Source organism: Pogonomyrmex barbatus, unplaced genomic scaffold (genome assembly GCF_055798465.1).
Source record: "Pogonomyrmex barbatus isolate J1 unplaced genomic scaffold, ASM5579846v1 scaffold9, whole genome shotgun sequence".
NCBI classification, from domain to species: domain Eukaryota; kingdom Metazoa; phylum Arthropoda; class Insecta; order Hymenoptera; family Formicidae; genus Pogonomyrmex; species Pogonomyrmex barbatus.
In genome coordinates this window covers 5,458,078-5,470,758 of record NW_028297193.1, presented here as the reverse complement: position 1 = coordinate 5,470,758, position 12,681 = coordinate 5,458,078, and the positions used below count along the sequence as shown (strand labels likewise).

The following is a 12,681-nucleotide window of genomic DNA, read 5'->3' as shown; positions in this document are numbered from 1 at the left end:
TGATCGTTACGTGGCTTTCTTCAGCCAATTAATCGATATTTAATAATCAGAGCCGTAGTAATGCACGAATGCTCCTTTCTTCTCGTGGTTTACTTACGTAATGGCTCACCGTTACACGCTGCAACAATCTGCAACTTTGTTAACGATGTTGTTACCAGTGTCTACGTCCGGTGGTTTCAACGAGTTGATCCTATAGAATCGCGTGCTATTCGCGAGCATATCGCGATTAGATTGGCCGCGAAGAATCATTTATCATGGAAATCACGAGAGATCGGTTGCGGCTGTCATCTCAAGCATCCAACCTTATGCGATATTGCAAAATAATGTACACGGTGTTGCTTTAGTCTATCATCGTTTATTTGCGTATAAATATATCACCAAATAATATTATGTAGTAAGATTGCGTTTGCACAACGCGAAAAAGAACGCGATAAAGATCGAAACCGAACGGCTATCGCGGAAGGAACGGGAGGAAAGGGGGGGAGGGAGGGGGGAGAAGGTTTGGGGCGGGAAAAGCGAAGATAATACGAAGGACTTAAAAACAATGAGAGAAAAAAATATATATGTAACTTGTATTGCTGCACCGGGAAGTTTTCATGACGCAAGCAAGAAAAGCCGTATATTTTCCTGGCAGAAGCAACAAAGTAAGCGGTAAATCACCCGCTACACTTTCTCTATTCGCGTAGATCGAAGGGAAGGAAAAGTAGGTCGCAAGTTCGATCCTGAGAGCTTCATCGTCACGCGCGAGTGCATTCGCTCTTTTTTTCTTTTTTTCTTTTTTTTTTTTTTTTTTTACGTAATATAGTAAAAATATATCTCTTCGATTTCTAGGACATCATCTCAATCCTCAGTAGTATCATTACGATCATTATCATTCATTATTATTAATATCAACCTCAATCAGCTTACGTATCACTAGAACAATGGAAAATCGTGAACGCACCCTTCCATTACTACTCCGAGGCTTCGAGGCCATAACTTTAAATTTTTCTCCTCGCTTGGAGTACCTTAAAAGAACACATACATTCTCATCGTATATTCACCCCAAAAGGGATAAGAATATTTAATGATAATTGTTAAAGTATTGAATTTCTGAATTCTTTCGTGAAAATTGTATTCAAGCTTTGAGATATGAGATAATCCTTTGACTGATAATCCTGGCTACTTTAGAGTTATGCTCTCGAACGCTATCCGGAGGGTGATTTACCTTTCTTAATCGATGAATCCACAGGTAAGGGAAGGAAGGCCTCGTTATTTTGATTCTTCGATCGCGATCGCACGCTCATACTTTCTAACAACGAACAGCAAAATCTATATCGGATGTTTCAAACCGCCGACGTGACCAAATTGTAGCATCCTATGTATGCATTTGTGTATTATATAATCTCGACAAATTTCTGCTCGCATCGATCTCGCGCGTTTAAATCATTTGAAGATGCAACGAGAAATGTTATTCCTTGAATATCTATCCTACATTATAAATCATAATTAAACGCGATCGCCCAAATATCCCGCGAGCGTTCCAAAGAATTAAAAGAGACATCTTTTTTTCGATATGTACTTTGATACGTACGTTTAGTACACCAAATATAATTCTTTACGCTCGAGTTAGTTATCTAATATGATTGTACGTAAAGATGAAGTACACACGATTCTCGCGAGACATCAAATGGCTTATACACAATCAATTAATTTTCGCATGGATTTTCGGAGGGATTCAGTTAGTTTCGCATTTCCTCGCGGAACTAACTGCATCGAGGCAAAGGAACTTTCCCTCACCCGAAAGACTCGGGCACAACCCTGAAAATATTATATACATCATCTTTCCTACTTCGCCTCTATCTCTCATCTAACTTTTTTTCTTTCATTATGGCAAGTACGGAATTATTCGTTGCTCGAACTTTCGCAATCCAGCTGAAAAAAAAAAAACAAAACAGAAAGGAAAAAGAAGAAGGACAAGTGTTCCTCGTGTAATCTTACGCTCGTGTGTATAGAACCGTGCTTTGGTCGCGCGTTTAGCACCAAATGTAATTCTTTACGATTGAGTTAGTTATCTAATATATGATTGCACGTAATGTAAAGATGAAAATGAGTTGTATTTAGTGCTAAATGCGCGATATTACTTTCTCGCTCTAGGCTAGAGAAGAAAATTAATACGGAGAGAACATTTAATGATCGAATAACGATCACGTACGACTAACAACAACTTATAGTAATGATTAAAATTCAACTGTTGTATATAGTAATAAAAGCATCTAGATAAAGATAAATTTCAAGAATGCCAATATATTCAGCATGTATAGGCCTATTCACAACTGAAGTTGTCGTGCGCTGCATGCTAATATACGTATATGCGTTTTATTTTTTAAATATATTCAGAATGTATATGAAATGTATATGAAATAGAGAAAAAAAAGTATTTGTATGTGCGTGTTTTATAAAATAATATTCTCTTTTTTATACAATTTTTCAATGTAGTATAAAATATAGTTTTTAAATCATAAAAGAAGAGTTACTGGCAAGCGAAGATCGAAGTTCGATTGCTAGTTCAATCATTTAGGCTATAACATTTTTTTATTTATGGAATTTTTAATGATAATTCATAGATAGTAAAAAAAATTTAGATATTTAATGTCTTTAAAAGACTATTTAAGCATCAATATCTGGCTTGTATTGTTATTAAATGTTTTTTTAAAGATTCTTATTTTCACTTCTTAATTGAAAATCAAATTGGATCTTAATTTCTTGCTTTGTAAAAATTTATATAAAGCAATTTCAATAAAATCATCTAAAATTTTCTGCAATTTTCTGCACGACAAAAAAAATTGTTTTAACTATTATGTTATAAAAACGTTGAATATATATAAAACGTAAAATATGCATTATATCTGCATTTAAATACAGATTAATACATATTAAAATTTTCAGAAAATTGTCAAAAAATTATTTTTATTTTGCTTTCTCCATAGCTTATTCTATTATCATAAAATGTATACTTTAATAATAATAGAGTAAACTACATTATTTTATTTTATTTGTAAATATTACAAATCGCATTCGGTAATGCATATTCAAATATTAATCCGCATCTCGGCTTCAATACTCGCGAGACGTCTTCCAGTGTGAGCAGGCCTTAAGGCATCAACCAGCATTTTGATTACGACCACTTCCAATCAATACTCGATACCACGGCTTCCTCCCGATCATCCCAAACATCCTTTTCTGGTCGATCATAGATAATTGCCACCCGACGAAGGTTGCAATTATTGCACGCCGACTTCCGCTATTTGCTCGCCAATCGTAAATGCGAGTCGATCTTTTTCAAATGGACTCATTAGAGCTTAAACGTCTCGAAGACATCGCGATTTTCAAAAGATGCAGTACCAAATTCGATTAATTGATTTAAATTCCTAATTAATCGTCCTGCTCCATATCTTTTGTCAATCCGTGATTTAATATTATACTTCATATCGCTTGAAAATTTTGCGAACAACCATTAGGCAAGCCCTAACCGAATCTGCGGTTTATAGAAGCTTTAGTATCGCACTGGCTGCCATAAACCGGAAGTTTCGTCCCGACCATAATAGTGCGGTCTATTATCACGAAAGACCGTGACGGCTGGAAATTGATTATCCTGGATGTATTTGAGCGTTGCCCGCACCTAAAACAGAAATTTCGTCGCTGTTTAATAATGCGAGAGGTAATTGAATTTATCGCTTAATTTAATTTTTTTCTCATGGTCTCTCCGAGGATCTAATAACAATAATAAATCGCACGGAATTTTAAATAACATTACCTGCTGCACGAAATGTGGTTGCTCCACTTCCGGTGACGTAGACAGATGCTGCAAGATGAACTGATCGGATTGCGCCAGCCAGAGATCCACGCCACGCAGAGGATCGTAATTAAACGGACCGATTCTAAGTAATCCCAGATTGCAATCGTATATATCCAGAACCTGTAGCAAATAATTGGGATATAACACGTATCAAATCACTTGACAAAAGGCGCAAATAAAATTCGACGTCGCGTTTGATCGATTAATAACTTGATTTACAAATTGAGATCAAGCAGCAATTCGATGTCGTACGAGCAGCTCCTTTTTGTTTTACGTATAAAAGCCATTAGTCTCTCACAGTTAAAACAGGTACAAATAAAATATCGCTAATGCAAGCGTTGCATACACGCACCTGTTGACCCCCGGTCAATTGTCTGGCGCTCCTCAGTGCCTGATCTGGGCCTTTGTCGGGGAAAGTCGCGGGAAAGATCTCGCCCGTCTTTATGTTCAGCCCGATACCGTAGATCAACGGCCAATGAATCCCACCTCTCACGGTGGTATTCAGCTCGCCCACGCAGCATAGAGTTAGGTCGATCTCCACCGGTTGCTTGTGAAACGCGGCTGGAAGACGATCGTTCGGGATAAGTAAGATAAACGATAGACAATGATTCCAGTTTATATATAAAAATACACCAAATTTATATATAAAAGTAAAATAAAGTTTATATATAAAGGTAAAATTCTGCACTTTTTTTTTTCTCCACAATAACAATGTTGTATTGAACGTAGATTTTTCACGTACAAAGTATATTGTAGAATAATTCCTCGGAGTAATTTCTCGGGTCGGAGTAGCCGCCGACCAGTTGCAATTCTAGGCGACCTCCGATAAATTCGCCGGCAAGTTCCGTTACCCTCTGGATCATTGCGGCCGCAGCATCTTCCGTTCCAGATCCGTCCAGATGCGCTAATGCGGTGGCGCCCGAGCCTAAAATTCAACATTTGAAATTCTCATGGTACTAAATACAAATTAATTATTTATCATAACAAACAAAATTATTATTTAATTAAATTAAATTGTATTAAATTATAATAATTGTATAGTACCAAAATAATTATAATTATAATATAGTAGTAATAGTATAGTAGTAAAAGTAAATTGCAAAAATTATATATTAATAAATTATACAAAAATTATATTATAAAAAAAGTTAAACTATGCGTAAAACATATACTAAGCATCGTTTGTATTAAAGTTATGTTTGAGTATAAAAAATGTATATATTATTTTTAACATAACAATTTTTACTCAAATGGAAAACAAACTAGAAACTGAAGAAAGTCTGGAATTGTAGTTACTAGCTAGTTGACTAGATTCTGATTAGTTTGGACGATGCTTTTGACTAATTGGATAGTTTTAATCAGTTTTTAATTAGTTTTCTGTCCGGTTTAATCAGTTTCGGGCCAAAGTTAGTCTCAATGCAACAGAACTTTGTATTATTTTTATTAATTTTTCATTACTATTACTATTTATATTTTATTGATCAGAATAAGTTTAATGACTGAAGTGAAGAGAAAAATATTAAAATGGGAGATTCTTGTTATTTTGTGCAATTATCTTTTTGTAGCTGCTCATTACGCCTTTCCCGGAAAGAATATACCATTAAAAGGGAAATTAATGTTTTCATATCGTTACCGGTAATTACTGCAGCCTGATAATTACCGCAAGTTAACATTTCGGTTCTCTCACCGTTCATTACGTCGTCGTATCAACGGACAGCGACTAAAAGCATTCACGATGCACTGAAATTCAGCGTGAAATATATCTCTAAGAGTTTCTAGGGTCGATCACGGTTCGTTAGATGCGACTTAGCGTCGTCTTGGCGATAAGATTGAAGTGGAACAGTAACGATTGGAGACGTTTCTTAAAATGTTAGAACGAACGAATTCTCGGAAATGTAATTAACATACCAACAAAAGTATCTCTAGCTTGTATATTTTTATTTAATTAATTGCAACGATAATAATAATAATAATTAATTTTGATAAGAATTAATTCTAGGCCAATTGTCATCTAGGCGCGAATGCGAGACAACGGACGAGGCGAACTTGCGATAAAAGATCTTTTTATATCGCGAACTGTTACTTAATTACGTACTTTCGCAGTCGCTTTCTACCGCGGCCATCATTCACGTGCAACCTCAAGACGATCGGAGACACCCAATCTTGCGTCGTGATGCACTCGCGTTAGCGAAGAGAAAGCTAAGGGGAACTTCGATAGTCCCATTGAGAAATATAATACAACGCGATAGAGGTTTTCCTTCATGCGCGATAAAATGCAGCATCCATTCAAAAAATTTAAGAAGTACACATCCATTAAAGGTAACAATCTATGAAAAGGTCACGTCGTTCGTCATTTATCAAAAAATAATGTTTTATAATAATTGTAATAAGTCCTTTTAATGCAATGACATGTATAATTATAGTTAATATAATTTTGTTTGCCCTTTAATAATATTGACAATGAAATGGAAAATAGTGTGTCGTTTCATAAGCCATAAATCGCATTTATTTGCTCGACGCTCTTTAAAGCTGATATCGTAGGATTAGCAAGGCATTTAAATGACTTCGTGATATGAGCATGAATCGTAAGCTGAATCAGCACTTTTTCCTTCGAGCTCGAGTGGCGGAACTGGTTCTATTAAGTGGCTCGTCTTTTTGAAAGAAGTGATGTTTCGTATTTTGCGCGTTACGTTAATCGTTATATTATGAAGGAGTCAACGATCGTGCGAACGAGAAATCTAGTGTATGCCTGCACAAAAGAAATAAAAAGCGGTATAACGGAGAGCCTAGAAATGATCACGAGCGTCACAGTTCTCGACTTTATTGATATTTTTCGCAAGTTTTTGCTCGTTAGCCTCGCTAATTTTCGAGACAGGCAGATTGCGATTAGATCCAGTCTCTTTTTTCTTCGACGATTCTTCGCTTATTTTTTTTCTGCTCGTAAAATTTTATACTGAAGTTTTTTAATATCTTTCTCGCAATATTACTTCCAAATTATAATTTCCTAGATATTTTGGAGATATACATTAGTTTATTATCTTAAATTAATTTAAAACTCATTTTTTTATATCTAAAATTGTACAGAACAATAATTTTGTTCAATAAAATTGATTAGATATAAAAAATGAAAATCTATATATCAATAAATCTCCTAATGTTTATTAAATAAACTTGAATATTAATTAATTTTTCCAAATTTAATTAACTTTCTCAAAAATTCAATCCAATTCGTTTCGTTATATGGTGTGTAATATAAAAATATAAGAAAAAAAACTTTCCACATATTCTTCCCTTTACTACAAAGAAATTTCACTTTTAACATTGCTTAATAATCTGACGTATATATCGAGAAATAAAAGAATATCGTGAATTTCATATATTTCAAATATTCAATATTTTTTAACGACGATCTGATATCAGTCAGATAATCATGCTTCATCTCCGACCTCTTTTTTTTTTTTTTTTTTCTTCATTGTCGTGCCACGAGCGATCATTTATATGCAACCGACGACTATTTTATAATAAGCACGATTGTACTTTCAAATATACTCACCAGAATGCCTGACGATAACGATTATGCATGTGGTCATGTCGTCCGAACCAAGGATGCTCACGTTCTCTGTGAAAGGAAAAAAGAATAATCGGTATAACAACGAGCGAATACGAGGGGGTTTCGAAAGGCCATGGATTGTTAGGATTATTCCTCGATACGGCGGGAACTTTCCATAATTATATAAGGTAAATTTTTGTTTATTCCACCAACGCGCGCGTACTTCCACCGACCGTTATTTCACAAAAGCTATCAGGTTTTCTCATTAGTTGAAAAAGCAATCCTTTTATTTCATATTCTTATTATTCTTAAATTAGATTGAACTTGCTTCATTTCATCAAATAGTATTTATTACACGATCTCAAAAAAAAAAAAGAAAAAAAAACTGTAAAATTAGAACAAGTAATTTTTTTTTTCAAGAAAATGGATAACATATGTAATTCACTTTAAATACGATTATACACACGACAATATCGATCGCTTTTCAATGATTTACAATAATATTAATTTCTTATTTGTTGGTAAAATCGTTAATAAAGATTTAATATTCCAAGAAAAAGATAAAAAACATTGTGAAATATTATCAGGTTCCTCTTGTGATTTAACGAAACAACGTGACAAGATTATGGTTCATTACAAAATTTATCGTTGTCGTCACGGTTACAATAATGAGCCTTCTTTATTTTTTGAGCGTGACATCCGAAAAATTGAATCGTAATTTACAGTTATCCGATAACACGCATAGTAATGCTCAGCATCTGTCGACTTATCGCTCGTATGATTATATTTTTATTTTCATAATTAAGTGTAATCGCAACGGATAGACTTGCGTCAATCCCGTGATATTGCAGCAGAATTAGCCGGTAACGTTTGATATCTCTTTTAAGAGATAACATGGAGATCGTCTGACTATTGCATCATTAACATATTCTCTCGATAGATATAGACCACAAGACATTGTTTTTCAAAAAGATTGTGCTTCGTACGAGATGACTGATCTCGATCAATTGGATCACTTGGCGAACTCACAGATTGGAGCTCGTTATATTCACACACGTAATGCATCAATTTTTTTGTGTCTAATAAATATAAAGATAATAAATATTTGAAAAGAAGTAAATTGTGAGATATAATTTAATTTAAGAAAAAAAAAATAGACACGCTCAATATATGAACGGCGAAAAACTAAAATTTATTTTTTATTTATATTCTTTAACTATATAAAAATTATAACTTCAAAATGTCTATCCTATTAATTAATATTGTAACTTCAAAATATTATATCGTATTAATTACTATTTCTTTTATTCTCAAGTCATTAGGGAACGTGTACATCTTGATAAGATAATTAACAGAGAAACATATAATTAAGAAAAAATCATCTTGATCAATAATGTAATTATCTCAACATAAAATTTATTTTTATTAAGAGTATAAACGAAATGAGTGGTGATACAAGTAAAATAATTTTTATTTCCAGAACAATCAATCTCTGCATCGCAGTGAAACTTTACAAAAATAATGTGAAATACTTGAAATATTTATATAAAAAAAATGAGATTTTTTCATTATTTCTTAATTATATCTCCATTAGAGCACGCTTCTACTTATTTATATTTAAATAATTTTAATCCGGGTTCTAAATCGCCGTAAAATTTTGTATTATCTTTACACGCAATCTAGAATAATCTGAATAATTTTTTTCATAATTTTTTCATAATTATAGATATAAAAATTGGCGTAATACATTCTCAGAGAACAAATGCGAACAAATGCGAATGAATTTGATTGTGCGCCGATGGCGCCATTTGAATTCATTTCGGAGTAAGTCGTATACGTTCGTTTGCATTCGTTTTCTCGAATTTGAGCTCGAGAGAGAGAGACGCTCGAGATACTTACTGTCATGTGGCAAAGTCGCAGCCATTTCTCGTTGTTGAACGTAGAGAAGACCCGCCGGGCCCACGAGTTTCGCCGGTATCGAGTGTAGCTGAGCCGCGCTCTCGCGGTATATCGGATGCGTCGCGTATAAGGACCTGCTGTCCACGGGAATCTCTTCCTGCAGGACCACCCCGCCCACCACCAGCACCATCCTGCAAAGGCGAAACGAAAGAGGCGATTAAGCGACGGGCTGAAAAAAAGACTTCCTCCTCGCCGAGGTGTTACGAGTAAAAGGCGGTGCACGCGCGGCGGTGCAACACGTGTTTCTACACGCATGAAATTAATTCCGCGGAATAATACGCTCGCGAGCGACCGATAATTTATGCCAGCGACGGCCATTCTTCGCCGTTTATTTTCCATTTTATTTCTCCACTGACGCACGCGCTCTCAGAAATCGAGATGCCACGCGAGATTTTTCATATCGAACAAAGTGCAAATTCGTCCAGGAGGTCTATTAAAAAAAAAAAAAAAAAAAAAGAAAAAAAAACGTATCCGGCAGGCAGGCGGAAAAAGGCGCGTTTGAAAAGCGTGTTTGAATTGATCTCTTTTGCAATTGGCTTACGCATTTTCTCGTTCACGTTTTCTTTTTTTATCTCGTCGTAAGAAAAACGTCCATTGACGCAACGTTCATTGAGCGCAGCTCGAGTCTTTACAATGCTGCGATTATCGACGACTGCATGCGAATTTGCAATATATTTTTTTTTTGGTAAATTGCGTTCGCTTCTCTTAAAAAATTAAGATAAACGTTTCCGATCGGAATCGCGATTATTCGGACGTGCACCACTTTCATTCGTGATGTGACCGGCTTGGCGTGAAAATTAATTTACGGCAACCGTAAAGGGAAGTTGCGCGCGACGCAACAGGCGGATGTTCGACGCAGTCATGCGCAGTTGACTTATCGGATGTGAATTCGTTCGTGCGAAAGAGAATTCGCTGTTTTTCGATCTTAACGATGAAGTCTTCAGATGTATCTCGCACGCACGATCGAGAGTTGCATTGTACGACGAAATCGATTAGAATATAGACCCGAAATCGCGTATCGTCGGCATTACGCATATCTCATCTGATGGTGTTACGCTTATTTTCATCATTGTAGATTAGCTTTAATCTCGATTTAACTTACTCTTAACTTTTTCTAGTTTTTTTTTTTTTTTTGGAATAAATTAAACCAAGATCAAAATTAATTTATGTTGAGAAAATAAATAAATTTGCTAAATTATCAAATGAGCCTTATTATCTATCCGCAAATAACTTTCAATGTTGTAACACTGATATTATTTATTGTAATCTTAACGTTATGTCTAAAAAGTACAAAAAAAATCTTTAATGAAATAACTATTCGATTACTGAGCGCGACATAAATCATTGGATAACAAGTTTTTTTTTTCTAGAAACTTAAATTATACACCTCCCCCTCCATCTTATGATAGACCGCTAAGTTGTGTTATTAATCGGAAAATCGATGCCTTGCTGATTAACAAAGCATCAATGATCCTCCTTACATTCTCGATTGGCAAGAGAGTCTGAAAGAATGACGCGACAAGAAAACGAGTTCTCTTTTATTATTTAAATAGGAAAAAAAAAATGGGACGAGTTCTGGGAGGTGTGTGCGCGCGCTATGCGTTTAAATGCAGAGTGATCGCCAGTTGTGTCGACGGCGCTCGCGGAATGAAAGGAGCACCGCGAGAAATATGAGGTTTTCGCAAAAACTCGTCGCAGCTCGTCCTCGTGTGCGACGTGATTCTTGCGGCAAGGATTAAAATAGATCCCCTGTGCGTTGTGCCTGGCAGCTGCTTCTACGAACGCAGAAACACGCGACGACACAGCTGCGCCTCTCGTATTCTTTCTCAACAACTTTTAATTTTCTTTTTTTTTTTTCCACGACTATTAATTATGTAGAAAACCTGATTGTAATAGAGAAAGAACATTTAATTACGACACGCTGCGATTATATTTATTTATCAACATTTGCGGCTGCAGTTGCAATTGATTTTTCAGGTTGCTGCGATGGGATATAATGTGAATAAAGAATCACTGAGAAAAAACTTCTTTTAGATCTCTCGCGATTCTATTTGCTTGAGTTGAATTTATTTAATTTAATAACCATATAATTTTATAATCATTTTGTTGAATTAAGAATTTTCTTGTTTCGTTAGAGTATACCATGTTGGCTAGACTAGAAAGAACACTATTATTTAAAGGAAAGAAAATTTATCTCTGAAATACTAAATAATACTTTGTTTCATCATAACGCTTTGACTAGATTAAATATTGTTTCAATGAAAGAAAGAGATTTTTTTTTTAATATTGAAGCGTTATAATAAAGAGCGTTATTTTTTTCAAACAATTTATTAAACAACATACTTTAAAATACGGCTATTTATTATTTGAAAAACGATCGGATTTTGTTGAATCAATAAACATGCGAGAAACATGGTTTGCTCGCATCATTTCAAAAGATAAATTTCTTTGAATCTATAAAATGGAATTTCTTCGTTCTCTCTGCGGAGCGTTAATTAAGAGACGCGTCTCGGACACGGAGTTTCGTACTTGCGTGCTTGAAATAAGTCCTCAACTACGCACGTATTTTGCATTCACGGCGCTAGCGGTTAACTCAACTTCAATGGCTGCATCCGTAATTATATCTCGTGCATATCCCCTTCGCTCCGTCTTCTAGAAACTAAGGAACAGAAAATTGCAGCGACCAGCCGGGCGGTATCTTACTCGCGAGCCGCCATACAATGTACGTAGGTTTCGGTATCAGGGAGCGCGGTACTGTAATCCAGATGAGATAATTGCATGTTTTGTATTCGGTGGAAATATCGCGGCTTAATTATACGGCGCGCGACATGCGATGCATATCGCATTCTCTTCGTTTTGCTCGCTCGCGAAGGAACAATTTTGCGTTTACACTTCGTTCCACGAGCGAAAAATGTGCGCCGCGTGAAAACGGCCCTTCCGTCCGAGTTCCATGCCGAGTAGCAAAGTAATTAGAATTTTTCAGAGATTTACGCAAAGCCCCCCCCACCGACTCCTCTCATCACCATCAAATCTGAGTTTATCTGTCTTTTCATTTTTGGATACAGACATTTCCATGAAAAATTCTCTTCGCGTGGCGTAAACAAATTGTAGAATCTATCTAAAATAAAATCTCTTGAAATAAATCTTCTGCTGTGTAAACTGCCTAAAGGAAAAATGTAAAATTTTCAAAAATAGGAAATAAAAGAAGTAATTTGACAATAGTTTCTCTCTCTCGAAATGTTAGCAAAAATCTTATTTTAGAATGATATGCCCCTCGCAAATCAGTGAGAGGCCAATATCGCTTTGGAGTACCGGTCGTGAGGATTCGAGAATC

The 12,681-nt window shown here is 35.3% G+C and overlaps 1 protein-coding gene across 4 annotated transcripts in view; it reads right to left on the bottom strand.

Moving 5' to 3' along the window:
* Window positions 1–335: 335 nt before the first annotated feature.
* Window positions 336–12,681, bottom strand: part of Ntan1 (N-terminal amidohydrolase 1) — a 53,886-nt gene continuing 41,540 nt past the window's right edge. For all 4 annotated transcript variants that reach the window (XM_089084992.1, XM_089084993.1, XM_089084994.1 and 1 more), the window contains 6 exons: window positions 9,288–9,478; window positions 7,392–7,457; window positions 4,581–4,763; window positions 4,191–4,399; window positions 3,797–3,958; window positions 336–3,661 (listed from right to left, as the gene is read on the bottom strand). In XM_089084992.1, the coding sequence (XP_088941118.1) occupies window positions 3,536–3,661; window positions 3,797–3,958; window positions 4,191–4,399; window positions 4,581–4,763; window positions 7,392–7,457; window positions 9,288–9,477 (936 nt within the window). In that variant the 5' untranslated portion in view covers window position 9,478 and the 3' untranslated portion in view covers window positions 336–3,535. The remainder of the gene's footprint in view (window positions 3,662–3,796; window positions 3,959–4,190; window positions 4,400–4,580; window positions 4,764–7,391; window positions 7,458–9,287; window positions 9,479–12,681) is intronic.